This window comes from Rutidosis leptorrhynchoides, chromosome 3, assembly GCF_046630445.1.
Source record: "Rutidosis leptorrhynchoides isolate AG116_Rl617_1_P2 chromosome 3, CSIRO_AGI_Rlap_v1, whole genome shotgun sequence".
In the NCBI taxonomy this organism is placed as follows: domain Eukaryota; kingdom Viridiplantae; phylum Streptophyta; class Magnoliopsida; order Asterales; family Asteraceae; genus Rutidosis; species Rutidosis leptorrhynchoides.
The window spans coordinates 74,845,214-74,858,349 of NC_092335.1; the positions used below are offsets into that span (position 1 = coordinate 74,845,214).

General features: G+C 38.9%; 1 protein-coding gene across 1 annotated transcript; it reads right to left on the reverse strand.

Moving 5' to 3' along the window:
- Window positions 1-8,295: 8,295 nt before the first annotated feature.
- On the reverse strand, window positions 8,296-10,150 carry LOC139896364 (H/ACA ribonucleoprotein complex subunit 4-like). The gene has a single exon (XM_071878998.1). The coding sequence runs from the start codon at window positions 10,080-10,082 to the stop codon at window positions 8,454-8,456; it is 1,629 nt and encodes a 542-aa protein (XP_071735099.1). The 5' UTR covers window positions 10,083-10,150; the 3' UTR covers window positions 8,296-8,453.
- Between the last annotated feature and the right edge of the window lie 2,986 nt (window positions 10,151-13,136).

Consider the following 13,136-nt stretch of genomic DNA (forward strand, 5'->3'; position numbering starts at 1 on the left):
CAAACTTTACTCCATTTGAGGAATCTGAATTTCATGAAAAGAGGCCGGAAGACGACGCCTCCTTTCATTCTCCTCTACCTAATAACACTAACCCTGCTATCACCTCATCCAATGTTCAAGTTCCATCCGTTCCTGCTCATGTGAGCACACTGCAGGCGCTTATTGATAACCCTGCAACTAAGAGCAAAGATTTTTCAACTGTTCTTCAGGTATTAATGATAAATTATCTTGCAACTATGCGCTTGCATTCTATTTATATAAACTGTCAATATTGATCATAATATGTTTCCTTTGTAGGGCTATGCTATTCCTGAGCTTAAACCACATTTCACCGCTCTCCGCTCTGATCAGCTTAGGGAGTCAACTGCTGCAGCTTATGTATTACTGACTAACCATCTAGAGTCCTTTCTGCAACTGCAGAAGCATCAAGAGTCTGTTCTTGCCGTAGCTCGTAAAGATATAGCTGAAGGTGCAAATGCTAGCAAGAGAGCTGCTGATGCTGAGCGTGCCTTGAGTGATGCTCAGAAAACGATAAAGGCTAGAGAAACTGAGCTAAAAAGTGCTCAAGATGCTGCTGCTACCTTGCAAGAAGAAAAGGATGCTGAAAAGAAAAAGTTTGAGGAGGAGCAGGTGAAAGTGAGTGAGCTGGAGAAGCAGCTGAGCGCGGAGAAGCAAAAGTCTGCTGATCTTCTCCGGAGGGCGGAGGAAGGCGAGGGTAACTTTGCTGAGCTTAAGAAGGGTATACCGGGTCTGATAGCTAAGGTTCTTGGGTCCAAGCTTGTTGGGGACCCCTATAATGATTATGTTGATGCTATATGTACCCATGCCATTTCTGATGTGACAGATAAATTAACCAGACACCTTGCTCCAAACCAGACTCTCCCTGCTGCTATTGCTAATCTGATGCTTCCTGGAACTCTGGAGAAGGTCAATGAAGCAATGGACAAGTTGGTTAATCTGAAGATAGATGTGTATGATGAAGTATGCAGCAGGGAGGAGTCCTCTGCTCAGGATGTGCTTAATGTGGAATTTTCATAATTTTGTAACTATTTGATGAACAACAGTTTGTAATAAATTTTGACAATTTGGATGCCATAAATATGTATTGCTTTAATGGTTGTGTCTCCTTGCATACTTGCTCCAATAATTTTGTTGTTTCCTGCTTAGAACAAATCTGTGATGCACTGAAGCATATAATAAATTTGTTATGTACATTGTATAACTAAGCAAAGCACCTAGAAAAGTGTTTAAGGTAATTCATTTTTGGATGTTTTCCATTGTTAACTTCAGCTGAATGAGCAACATATCAAAAATTCACTTTGCAAACATTATACCTTCAAACATTCAGTAGGACATTTGTAGTTTGTTATGCGCTTTCCGTCATCAAATTAATGAGGAATAGTTATGAAGTGTTTTTGAAGAGTGATTATAAAATAATCTTTCCGCCATACACCTTCCGTCATAAAGTATATGAGGAAGAATTGTGTAATATTTTTGGCCTTCATATAAAATATAAACTTCTTTCGTTCTGTGAAGTAAGTTTTTATAATGTCTGTCATGACAAATATCTGATTTTTGTATTTTGCCTCGGTGCGTTCTAGTAAAACTTTAACGTTTTCTAGCCGATCCCTTGTGCCTTTGCTGGACGGCATAAAAGCTTCCGCCATCGGAGGTATAAAAATACTCTCCTTCTGAGGGCAGGATATAAATGCAATGTTTTACATTTGTCACAGGCAGCACTTAGCATAAGAAAAATATAAAATTTTATTGATCAGTACTGTGCAATACATAAACAATTGATGACGAATTTAGGTGGATCAAGCCTAATTAGTACATCATGAACGTTTAGTGTATGCAATTGAAAACATAGGCACTGTAAAGATGACCACAATGGTCTACAGTAAATTGATAAATTTTGTTCTTCAGAAATGCTAACAAACTGCTCTTATTGAAATGATAAATTTTGTTCTTGATAAAATGCTGAAATTTGTTTCTTCAAACGCCAAGCGCCTAGCGCTGTCCGGCCTGAACACTTGATCATGGTATAAAGAACTCCTGAACCTCATCCTCCCTGAACAACTGATTACGCCTCCTCTGATTCATATTGCCTTCTGGTAAGTTTGCAAATGTGGATAGTTCCCTTGTTGGTGCCACATACTGTGAGTGTATGGCGGCTACTCCGTTCGGAGTTGGGAATCTGATCTCTGCATGAGCCGTTGATGTTATCGCTCCAAATTTAGCTAACGCTGCCCGTCCAAAAAGGACATTAAATCGAGAGTTGCCATTCAAAATAGTGAAATCGATTGTTTTGGTTCTCAATAGTGGAAATGTTCCCAAAACGACCTCCAAACGAACTCTCCCCATTGTATTCACTAGTGCTCCTGTTAGCCCTGAAACCTTCAAACTCATTCGCCTAGATCTAACTTGCACATGCCATGGAAAAGCCTTGAAACAATGCCAATAAATGATGTCAGCCTCACTGCCTGTATCTGTGTAGATATGGCTGATGAACTTGTTTGCAATTTCTGCTGAAATGACCATTGGCTGAATGGACAAGGCCCAATTTTGAATTGGTTGAAAAATGATTGGGGCATATCTCCAGCTATCAACATTGTTATCCGACTGCTCACCATTCCCATAATGACTTCCATTCAACCACACCATTTTGATTACAACGTCTGGAGTTGATTCACGCTCCGTGATTCGGTCTCCGTACTGGTTTCTGTTATCTCTTCCGCCATGCTCTTCCTTTCTTCTGTTATCACCTCGAAGACCTCTTCTACCATCATTCTTTTGCCATTCAAATTTCCTGCGAGGATCATTTCTCCTATATTGTTTTCCTGGCAACAAGTGGTTTAACTCTCCTGCTTTGATCTTTGCGATGATTTCTCTCATCAGAGATTTGTAATTATCTGTATCATGACCCCATACCTCATGAAAGTCGCATCATAGCTCACTTTTTGGACACTCTCTTTCTTCCATAGGTGCTGGAGGATTGAAAGTGGTCCGAATTGGTTCGGTGAAAAGAATCTCTTTGGGAGTTTTGGTCAGCGTCATTATCAAAGGATGCCTCTCTATTGGCCTTCTGTTATGATGAAAATCATTAGGATGATTGTTGCCTCTCCATCCACCATTGGAATTGTCATTCCTCCTCTGATTTCTGTCAAAATACCGCCCTCCGTTGTGCGGTTTGCTACTGTCGCTTCCATCAAACTTGCTTAGTCCTCGCTCACCAGCTCGAACATGTTTTTGTGCAACTTCCAACGCCTGATGCAGAGTTTTTGGCAAGTCATACCTTAATGTATGAACAAGTGCACTAAACCTTCGCTGATCCAAACAAAAAATGAAACCAGATACTAGCTGAGATTCTGGACAATCAGGTATCTTCTGTGCTTCAAGTGTGTATCGCTTCATAAAATTACTCAAGGACTCATTATGATGCATTGTGATCTCATGTGCATCAAGATGTGTCAAAGTACAGCTTCGAAGATTTTGATACTTCATAACAAACTTTGCACGGAGGTCCAAATAACTTTTGACGCTTCTTGGCGGCAAGCTAGCAAACCATTCCCTTGCCATTTTCTGCAGCACCATTGGAAACATATGACAAGCTACCTCGTCATCCCAATGTTGTAACCTCATTGCACCCTCAAACATGGTAAGAAAATCTTCAGGATCCGTTGTACCATCATAAACTCCAATTGCCTGTATGCCAAGATTTCTAGGCAACGGATAGTTAGCAATTCGATCAATAAAACATTGAGTAGATTCTGCCATAGCCGGTGGCTTTGTAGCTTGCTCTCCAGTAATTAGTGCGAAAAAATTATCTACAGCCACAGCACGGACGGCGGGCTGCGCTAAGCGTTGCTTATACTTTGCCGGAGCTGTCTGTTTAAGGATGTCATTTAAAAGCAATACTGCCTGCTTCTCAGACATGAACTCATCTTTGTTAATTTCATCGTCAGAATCATTATTAATATAGCTTAAGTCATTATCATCATCAGAATCATCAATAAGACTCCCCAGCTTATCAAGTAGTCTGGATAACCTGTACTTTGATATAGATTGCTTTTTCATGATTTGCTTGTCTTTGCCATCCGCCATCCGTCGAAATGGTATAAATGATGGACATCGCCGTGGTTGCATCAATGGTTGCCTCTCTGGATTAGTGACAAAATTTGAAAGCCTTTCCGTACTTTTGGTTGTGGCTTCTTCGACTACTGGCCTTTTCTCTGAATTAGTTGCCAAACGCTGAAGCCTTTCTGTAGTTTCAGCAACTGTTTCTTCAATCGTACCATCCGGTGGCGGAACAGGTACATCTTCAACAGTTATCATGTCGCCAGTTAATGGATTGTTTACTGCTTCAAGTACAAATGGAGTTTCAGTTGTTTTCGTTCCTTTTTCGTTTCGCGTGTTCTTTGCATTAGTGGATGGCGCCATTGTTAACACCTATTTCCTTATGAGGTAAGGATTAGTGTGCCAACACGATACTAGAAGTAATCTAGCTTTAGGTGGGCGTGTGTTGCCGATTGATGTTTGCTCTTGGGAAATAATCCCTGCAGACCCGGTTCACAAGTATAGAAACTTGTGGGGTGGCTTAATCAATCTGTCGTCCATAGAGCGTAGAATTGCTAGCCGGATGACTTCTAGTGAGAGAAAGTGCTAGAGAGAGAGGGGCGAAGTCTCTGCTCTCAAATTTATCAGAGTGTCTGAATTGTGTAAAATGACGACCCAAGGGGTCTATTTATAGTGTCAGATCCACCGGATTGTTCGGGGACACGTGTCAGATGATGATACGTTCTGTTACTTGTGTCCGAAATTTATGCTGAAAGTGGCGTTCTCCGGCCAGGGCTTACGCGCTAGGCGTCCTTCAGGGTTTACACATGACGGAGCAATCTGTACAGCGGAGAACGCTGGACGGATAATTCCACAAAACTGTTGTTTTCAATCTTCCTGATGCTACTTTTATGCAACCATTATGCCTTTTATGCGTGTATACGATATGATACACCATTGTCATTAAAACCACAAGTTATTAAAACCGAAATTAAATTCCAAATTTGGACCAATCAATCAATTTTGAGATCCGATATCTCATTCACCTTTATTCCCGTTTTGGACGCATTGTAGTTCGTTGTAAAACTCTCGTCATGGAGTACAAAACACACTAATTAATATATCACTCGCTTATATATAAATTAGTGACCATAGTTAGTTACAACACAATTTTTCCAAGTGTCTCAACCTACCATTTTGGTCTTACTAAAAAGAAAAATAATAACTAGTCAGCAGCATACTGTTAGGATCAGCAATATTTGGTTCGTTTGAGTGCTGGAGTAATTTATAACCTTAACAACTTGGCCATTTTGTTGTTTGTTTATTCGAAAGAAACACAAAGTGTCAAAACACTTTCAGTAATACTATGATTGATTTAGTACGGAGTATAAACATAGAAACAGTTTAATCATAAAATAAAAATCCATAATTTTTTTTTTTTTCGTTCCATGCTATGTACGGAGTATTATATTATTTTATATAATATATTCATTGCGTCAAATATTTAGGTTTCGGTTTAGGTTAGTTGATGCGCGGTATCGATAGTTGGTATGATAGATGCTTTCTAGGTACGAGCTTTATCGGAGTTCTCTCTTGTATTCATTGTTGATTTCGTTTTCTTTTCGAAAACGCTTTACGTTTTTATAAAAGTTGTCGTTATTTTCTGGGGAAAAAATTGCGCCAAATATGAACATTTGCACTGTCCATGTCTGAAAAGTTTGGATCTCATTGGCACCCTTTGATCTAATCTTTTTCCATTACATTCAAGATAATATATCATTCAAGGTCGTTGAAACTTCTTTTAAAAACAAACAAATAGAGAGTAACATATAAGGTAACGATCTTCCATTGGTTTGCAATTCAAGAGTGTTAAGTGTATCCTGGTTACAATGGTTTGGAGTCATAGATTGGGTTTAGTGATCAGCCCCGACACTAAATGTATATGGTGTGTAGTAGAACACAAATCGCCGAATCAGTGAACCATCTTTTATTTCATCATTCGTGCTCTTTCAAGATTCTGTCGACATTATTCTTGTTGTGGAATCAAAATGGATCATTCCTTTGTCGCTAGCTTCAGTGTCGGATGAGTTGGTTCATGGGCATGGGTATTAAAGCAAGTTTTGGACTCTTATTGGGTTGGCTACTATTTGGGTTATATACTTATATACATGTCAAGAAATAAGGGATTATCACTAAAATGCCTATTTTTTCTCCCTTTTTTTGACTCAGAACCTATAAAATTTATTTTTTTACAATTTGCCCGCGCAAGGCGCAAGGGCGCAAGGTGCCTGTTTGCGGCCTTGCTTCCCGGTGGACGCAAGGACGCAAGGTGCCTCTTGCGACCTTGCTTCCCGAGTTCCCGGAGACGCAAGGTGCCTCTTGCGACCTTGCTTCCCGGGGACGCAAGGACGCAAGGTGGCTCTTGCTCATGTCTGATATCATGATCAATGTTTTCTTTCAGACATTTCATCAAACACCTTAGGTGCATGTTACGTGATACGTTTTTTTGCGTAGAATGCAAACTTATGCAAAGTAAATGAATTATAACTTCAACATGTAAATCACTCACAAAACTTGATCTTCCAAAATTGATTATTATGAGAATGAATGTCAGAAGAGCATGTTGCATTTGTTTTTTTTTTTTTTTTTGTTTTTTTTTTTTTTGTCTGATTAACCAATTAATTAAAGTGAAGGAGAAATGGATAAGTTTTGAGGACCCTAACTTTCCATTATAATATACAAATGATCTGCTGCGCATTTATGTGCTTAGGCATATGCACTTGTATATCACGTCTTTTATACATCAATAATATGTCTATCTATTTAGTAAATTCTGCTTTGTTGAAGACCCATGGAAAGAGTATATACATGAAAAAATATATATATATATGCACATAAGTTGTTTGATGAAATGTCTGAAAGAAAACATTGATTATGACATCAGGCAGGAGCAAGAGGCACCTTGCGTCCTTGCGTCCCTGCGTCCCCGGGAAGCAAGGTCGCAAGAGGCACCTTGCATCCTTGCGTCCACCGGGAAGCAAAGGTCGCAAAACAGGCACCTTGCGCGCAAATTGTCAAATTTTATTTTTTATGGGTTCTGAGTCAAAAAAAAAAAAAAAAAAAAAAAAAAATAGGCATTTACTTGATAATCCCAAGAAATAAAGCTATCTTCAGGTGAACTAGGATGTTGAACCCTGGAGGTCAATTGAAAAAAAACAAAAAATTTTTTTCTCTTATTGGGCTATTTGCCTCATAGCATCAAACTATTTGTGTTGGCCCCTAGCTCTTGTTTGTTAAAAATTGCTCGAAATCTGAATAAATCATAGATCATAGATTTAAATTATTTTAGTACATAACAAAATAAACAATCATCCAACCGTTAATCAACACCTGCATCAGAGAAAACTATATAAATATCAAAACTAGCCAGCTTCAACATCTAATTAAAAGCATAACATCTAATTAAATCATAATCATCATAGCCAATGGGGCTTTGCCTCATTTTTTTTGGGTAAAGGGTAATCACCCGGCAAAATTCATTCAACAAAAAAATGATACAATACAGATCACAAGTCTACAAGAGTGCCCTGTAGTCCAAGAACAAACCAAAAGCACCGAACCTAGCAAAAACTAGACATAACCAACTCGCAAAAATAGACGAGCTAGACGCAACAAAAAAACATACAAAAACCCCCAATTTTATGTGATCTTCCATAACATCTTCAATTGACGAACTTGCACCGAATCCTTAAACCTCAAGGACAAAAGCTTGTAACGAACCGTAGAAAAAATGTTTTGAAACAGTAGGTCACTTGTTCTCGATTTGTTACTAAACAACCGAGCATTCCGTTCTTGCCAAATAAAATAAATAGAAGCTGCTAACAGAAGCTTGGCAACAACCACCCGAGACACTCTCCGATGCGCGATCGGAGCCAACAACTGCACGAAAACTTGCCAACAGTTACCACTAATAGGAATTTGAATCAATTGCTTAACTTGATCCCAAACTCTACTTGCATACATACATTCAAAGAACAAATGGGTGTTAGAGTCAGGTTGTAGTTGACCAGGGGCTTTGCCTCATTGGTAACCATGCTTGCATGGTTTTCGAGGAGATCCGGGTTCGAGTCTCACCAGGGGGTTTTCCCCACCCGCCCGTTTGGATGGCGGCGGTTTCCTCCTGAAAAGTGCGATGCGATGCGATCTAACCACTAACCGTGCGATGAAAAGCCTTTCAAAAAAAAAAAAAAAAAAAAAAAACAACAACAAATAAGCGTCAAAATTCAGCTCTAACCATCATACAGAAACATACAAGAAGGTTCACCGTTAAAACCATTAATTCAACACCTTCAAAGTTCTACTCGAGATTCAAGGAACCATCTTTACTACTAGTACATCTACTCGTCCTCAACATCTTTCTTCTTCTTCTTTTTCTTCTCGCTTTTACTTGTTTCTTCAGGTGTACCGCCATTCTCAACATCCTTATCCTTCTTTTTCTTCTTCTTTTTCTCGGACTTCTCTTCATCTCCATTCTCCGTTTCAACCGCCACATCACCATCTTTCTTCTTCTTTTTCTTCTTCTTCTTCTCGGTAGTATCACCTTCCACCTCTTTTTCTTCCACCTCAACCTTTTTTTTCTTCGAAACCACCGGTGTTTCCCCCTCATCATCCTCCTTGTCTTTCTTCTTCCTCTTCTTCTCGCCGTCAACTTCCACCGTCTTCTCCGGTGCCGCCGCAATACTCGCAACCACCGAATCACCGCCAGGCGGAAGCACAACATTCCTCGACCACTCAACCGGGGTCTTCTCGTTCACCTTTCCATGCTTACTCAACTTCCCTTCACTAATCAACTTCTTCTTCATCGAAGCCGTGGGCCCCAACCCCCATTTCCTCGGATACATATCTCTATCCATCACAACCCTCTTAATCTTCGCCACAACACCATGATCACAAGTCGCCATCACCGCAGTCGTCATCTCCGCAATCCCTAACGCAATCGCTTCCCCTTTCGTCGTCATCAACACAACTTCCTCCCCATTTTCAATCCCATTCTCAAACCTCAACAACCCCGGAACCATCAACTTAGCACCATAACAAATCGCATTAACTGCTGAATCCTTCACAACTAACCTCTTATAACTAGTCAACAACACTTCTAACGGCATAATCACACGTCTTAAATACGTCTCATCTCTATAATTATCATACATCCATTGACCATCCATAACATCATGCATTGTAATCATATTATCTTTCTCACCCATAATCCCAGACCTAACTCTCCTCAGCTCCTGCATATGCCCACCACACCCCAAAATCAACCCCAAATGAACACACAAAGTCCTTACATACGTTCCCGCTTCACACGAAATCCAAAACACAACTAAATGTTTATCAGCATCATACTCTAACAACTTACTTTCATAAATAGTCCTTATCCTAAGCTGCCGTTTAACTGCAGAAATCAACGGCGGCCGTTGAAAAACGGCACCGGTTAACGTCTCAAGTGCCCGCGCTACTTTCGCAACATCAGGGACTGCAGAATGTAACCTAGCAACACAGACATACTCTTTTCCTGCACCTTGTTGTGATTTAACTAATCTAGTGGCTCTATCAATGCAAACAATTAAATTACCAGTAACTTTCGGGTCAAGTGTACCGCTGTGACCCGTTTTTTCGACCCGGAGAATCCGCTTAATCCAAGCAACAACTTCATGTGAGCTAGGGTTAGCAGGTTTATCTAGGTTAATGACACCGTACCTGATGTATTCAGCGAGCGGGCGTTTGAGCGGTGAGTAGCCGGAAGGAAGTGGAGTGTAGTGGCCGGTTCGTACGTTTAATTTGTCGTAGTTTTTGAGAAGAATGGGCCAATCGGAGGTGTCAATTGATGGCGTGAAGCTTTGAGGTTTGATTAGGTAATCGGTGGTGTCGGTAACGGCGTCTGGTGTTACGATGGTGGAGTCGGCGTCTTTTGATTTTGACTTCTTTTTCTTCTTATTGGAATGGTGGAGGTCAACATCCGACATGGCGGCGGTTTTTGACGGTTTTGAGTTGCCGGAGTAAAGAGTGTGTGGCTAGGGTTTTGGGAAAATGATATATGGGTTTAGGGTTGTTGATGACTTTAAACACTGTAATATGTGGGTATTCTATTTCTTTTAATTTTTGAAGATAACTTACTATAGTAACTTATATACAGTAACTTTGTTAAAAAGACAGTATTTCTGTTGTCGTGTTTCCTGACCATTGGATTTTAAAGAAACCGGTCAGGTGGCTTTTATGTGGTTAGTGGAAGTCTGGTTCTGGTTTTTGTTGAGTTCCCCATCGACGGTATCTTGATTGTGAATACTTGTAATGGCGGCGATTTCAGGTGATATCTTAGGTGGTAGAGTGGTTCAAGTTAAGTAGACTATTGGTATCGAGTTTTTACTTTTTAAGCAAGTGGATTTAGGAGATTCATCGGTGTTTGATCGTTTGATGGAGAATGATGACAAGGTGGCTTGAGTTTTCAATGGGTTTGGTCTACCATTTGGACGGTTTCACTTATGCATTACCTCTTGCCTTATGTTTTTTTGCGGTTCCTAGGCTTGTTGGAGTTGTACTTGGTTCGCCTTCAATTGGTGTAGTGATTACTTCTGATGCTTTTGTTGAGTGATGTGCAAAAAGAATTGGGATTTGGCAGTTTTATTGACTTCTGATTATTTATTGTGTATTAGATATGTTCTTTATGTTTTGTTCAATTGTTGTCGGTATGACTTGTAGATCGTTGGATCATTTCAAACTAGACTGTGTTGAGTTTACTCAGTTGTAACTCGTGCAATCTTTAAATTATTCTAATTTTAATTTAATGTACTTTCATAAAATAAAAAAAGAAAAAAAAAAGAAAACGTCATTGTTATATTAGAGCTACATCACCCCTCAAATCATTGTGGGTGGTTTAACTCTAACATGGATGATTGAAAGGCGAATTTTGAAAAGCGTTATGGAGAACCTCTAATCCAGTTCTTCAAGGAGTGGTCTATCACGTTTTAGTAGGCCTGGCAAACAAGACCCAATTACTAAAAAAAAGGGTCCACTGGGTCTGCTATGAAGACCCAATCGGGTCCAACCAAATAACAGAAATAGAAAGGATGGGGTCCAAACTTAAGAGCCCAACAAGCCCAGTTGATTTTAAAAGATTATTGGGTTTAAAGCCTGACCCAAACGGGTCTTACTAAAATAGATCTGTCATCTGTACGTGTACGATCTACAATCTCAATCTGAATCAGATCTGTACAATACGTATCTCACAAATCACGTAATCTCATCGTTTGATCTCTAACAATCGTTTGATTCACATCGTTTGATTCACAATCTCACAATCGTTTGATTCACAATCGCGCATAAAACCGTAATTGATCGTTCCAGTTTCACGACTAACGAGTAATGAATTCAAGTTGAAGTTTCACAATCGCTCATAAAACCTAATCCACAATTGGTGTTTAACAATAACATAAATAAGAGCTTAGAGACAAACAATTGATCGTTTGATTTCGCTATCAGGAGTGTTCAAGTTGAAGGCAAAGTTATTAATCAGATTGATTTTTTAACAAGTGAAAGGTAAATTACTGCTTTATTTGTTGACTTTTTTTTCTCTATTTAAGCTATTTGTTTGCTTTAATTTCTTCTTTGTGTTATAATGGTGATAGTAGATGTTGTTTTTGAATGACTGATTTGGGTTATCAATTGGATGGCTGTTTTTGCAGCTGATTAAGGCTGATAACGTTAGTAACTTGGTGTTTATTCATGATAAAATTAAGGCACAGATAGGCAGGCATGGTAACCGGTCAATAAGGGTTTGGGTCCTATATGGTCATTTTTTTATGCGGGTCAAAATGGAGTGGGTCAAGCCAGATTAACAGTTTGTCTTTCTATTGTAGTAATTTATGGTTATACTTTTATTAGTCTAAATTCCTAATTGGTTGCTGTATTTGCAAGAAAAAGTTACATATACTATAATTAGTAGATGGGCATATGCTAGCTTAAAGGGGATGGACTGTATCATTAATAAGCTAAGATAGCTATGTGATTGTGTATCCCCTTCATGCACAACTCCTATCAACTGTGGTTTTTCTTTTATAGATGGTGACTTATTGTGGTATGTGATTGCCAATGTGTTATGTACTTATGTGTATTGCACATTATGTTTGTGATGAACTATAATAAACTATGTTTATATATGTATGTAGATCATGTTCTTTGTTGGTTTTTAAGTCGTTGATATTTTTTTTTTTTTTTTTTTTTGCTTTAACATGTGAATGTAGGAAAAAAGTTGGTGAATATGTCCGAGAGTGTTCAACGGGAAGAACCCGTGGATAATGCAGAGAATGAAGAGATTGAAGAAGATGCCACTTCATCTACCAGCAGACAACGTTCTCGTGTGTGGGATTACTTTGATAAATTTGAACACGAAGGAATTGAAAAGGCGAGATGTACTAATTGTCGTACATTGATTAAGACTCAATTTGGAACTTCTAACATGAGACGACATATCATTAAGTGTTTTAAGGTTGTTGAGTCTGATCCACCACAAAACGTATTTGTTTAGACCAATCGGTTTATCGAGAGTTAGTGGCAACTTCAATTATCGTACACGGTTATCCATTTAAATATGTTGAGCATAAGATAACACGAAGGGTACATAAGTTTTTACATCCGAGTACACAGGCCATCACAAGAAACACGGCAAAGGCAGATGACCACTTTATAATTTCCTTATATTTTTGTTTTTAGTAAATCAAGGATGACTACTTGTTTCGTTGACTCGGTGTCAACGTCTGCCGGATCTTGATAAGAGATTCATATATATTTTGTAAAACGAATTAAAGTTCACTTTTATTTTGTTTATGGAAACTTTGTTTCAAGTCAAGTAGAAGTTTATTTTGTTTATGGAAACTTTGTTTCAAGTCAAGTAGAAGTTTATTTTGTTTATGGAAACTTTGTGAATCTTTATTATGGTTGTGGAAAGAACTATTGTTGTCAATGATTTTGTTTGTGTTGGTACATGTTTATATCATTGGAAATTATATCTAATTAATCAAGCT

Bases quoted from the DNA above. Each gene is read 5' to 3' on its own strand.
- LOC139896364 (XM_071878998.1), bottom strand. From the start codon at position 10,082: ATGTCGGATGTTGACCTCCACCATTCCAATAAGAAGAAAAAGAAGTCA.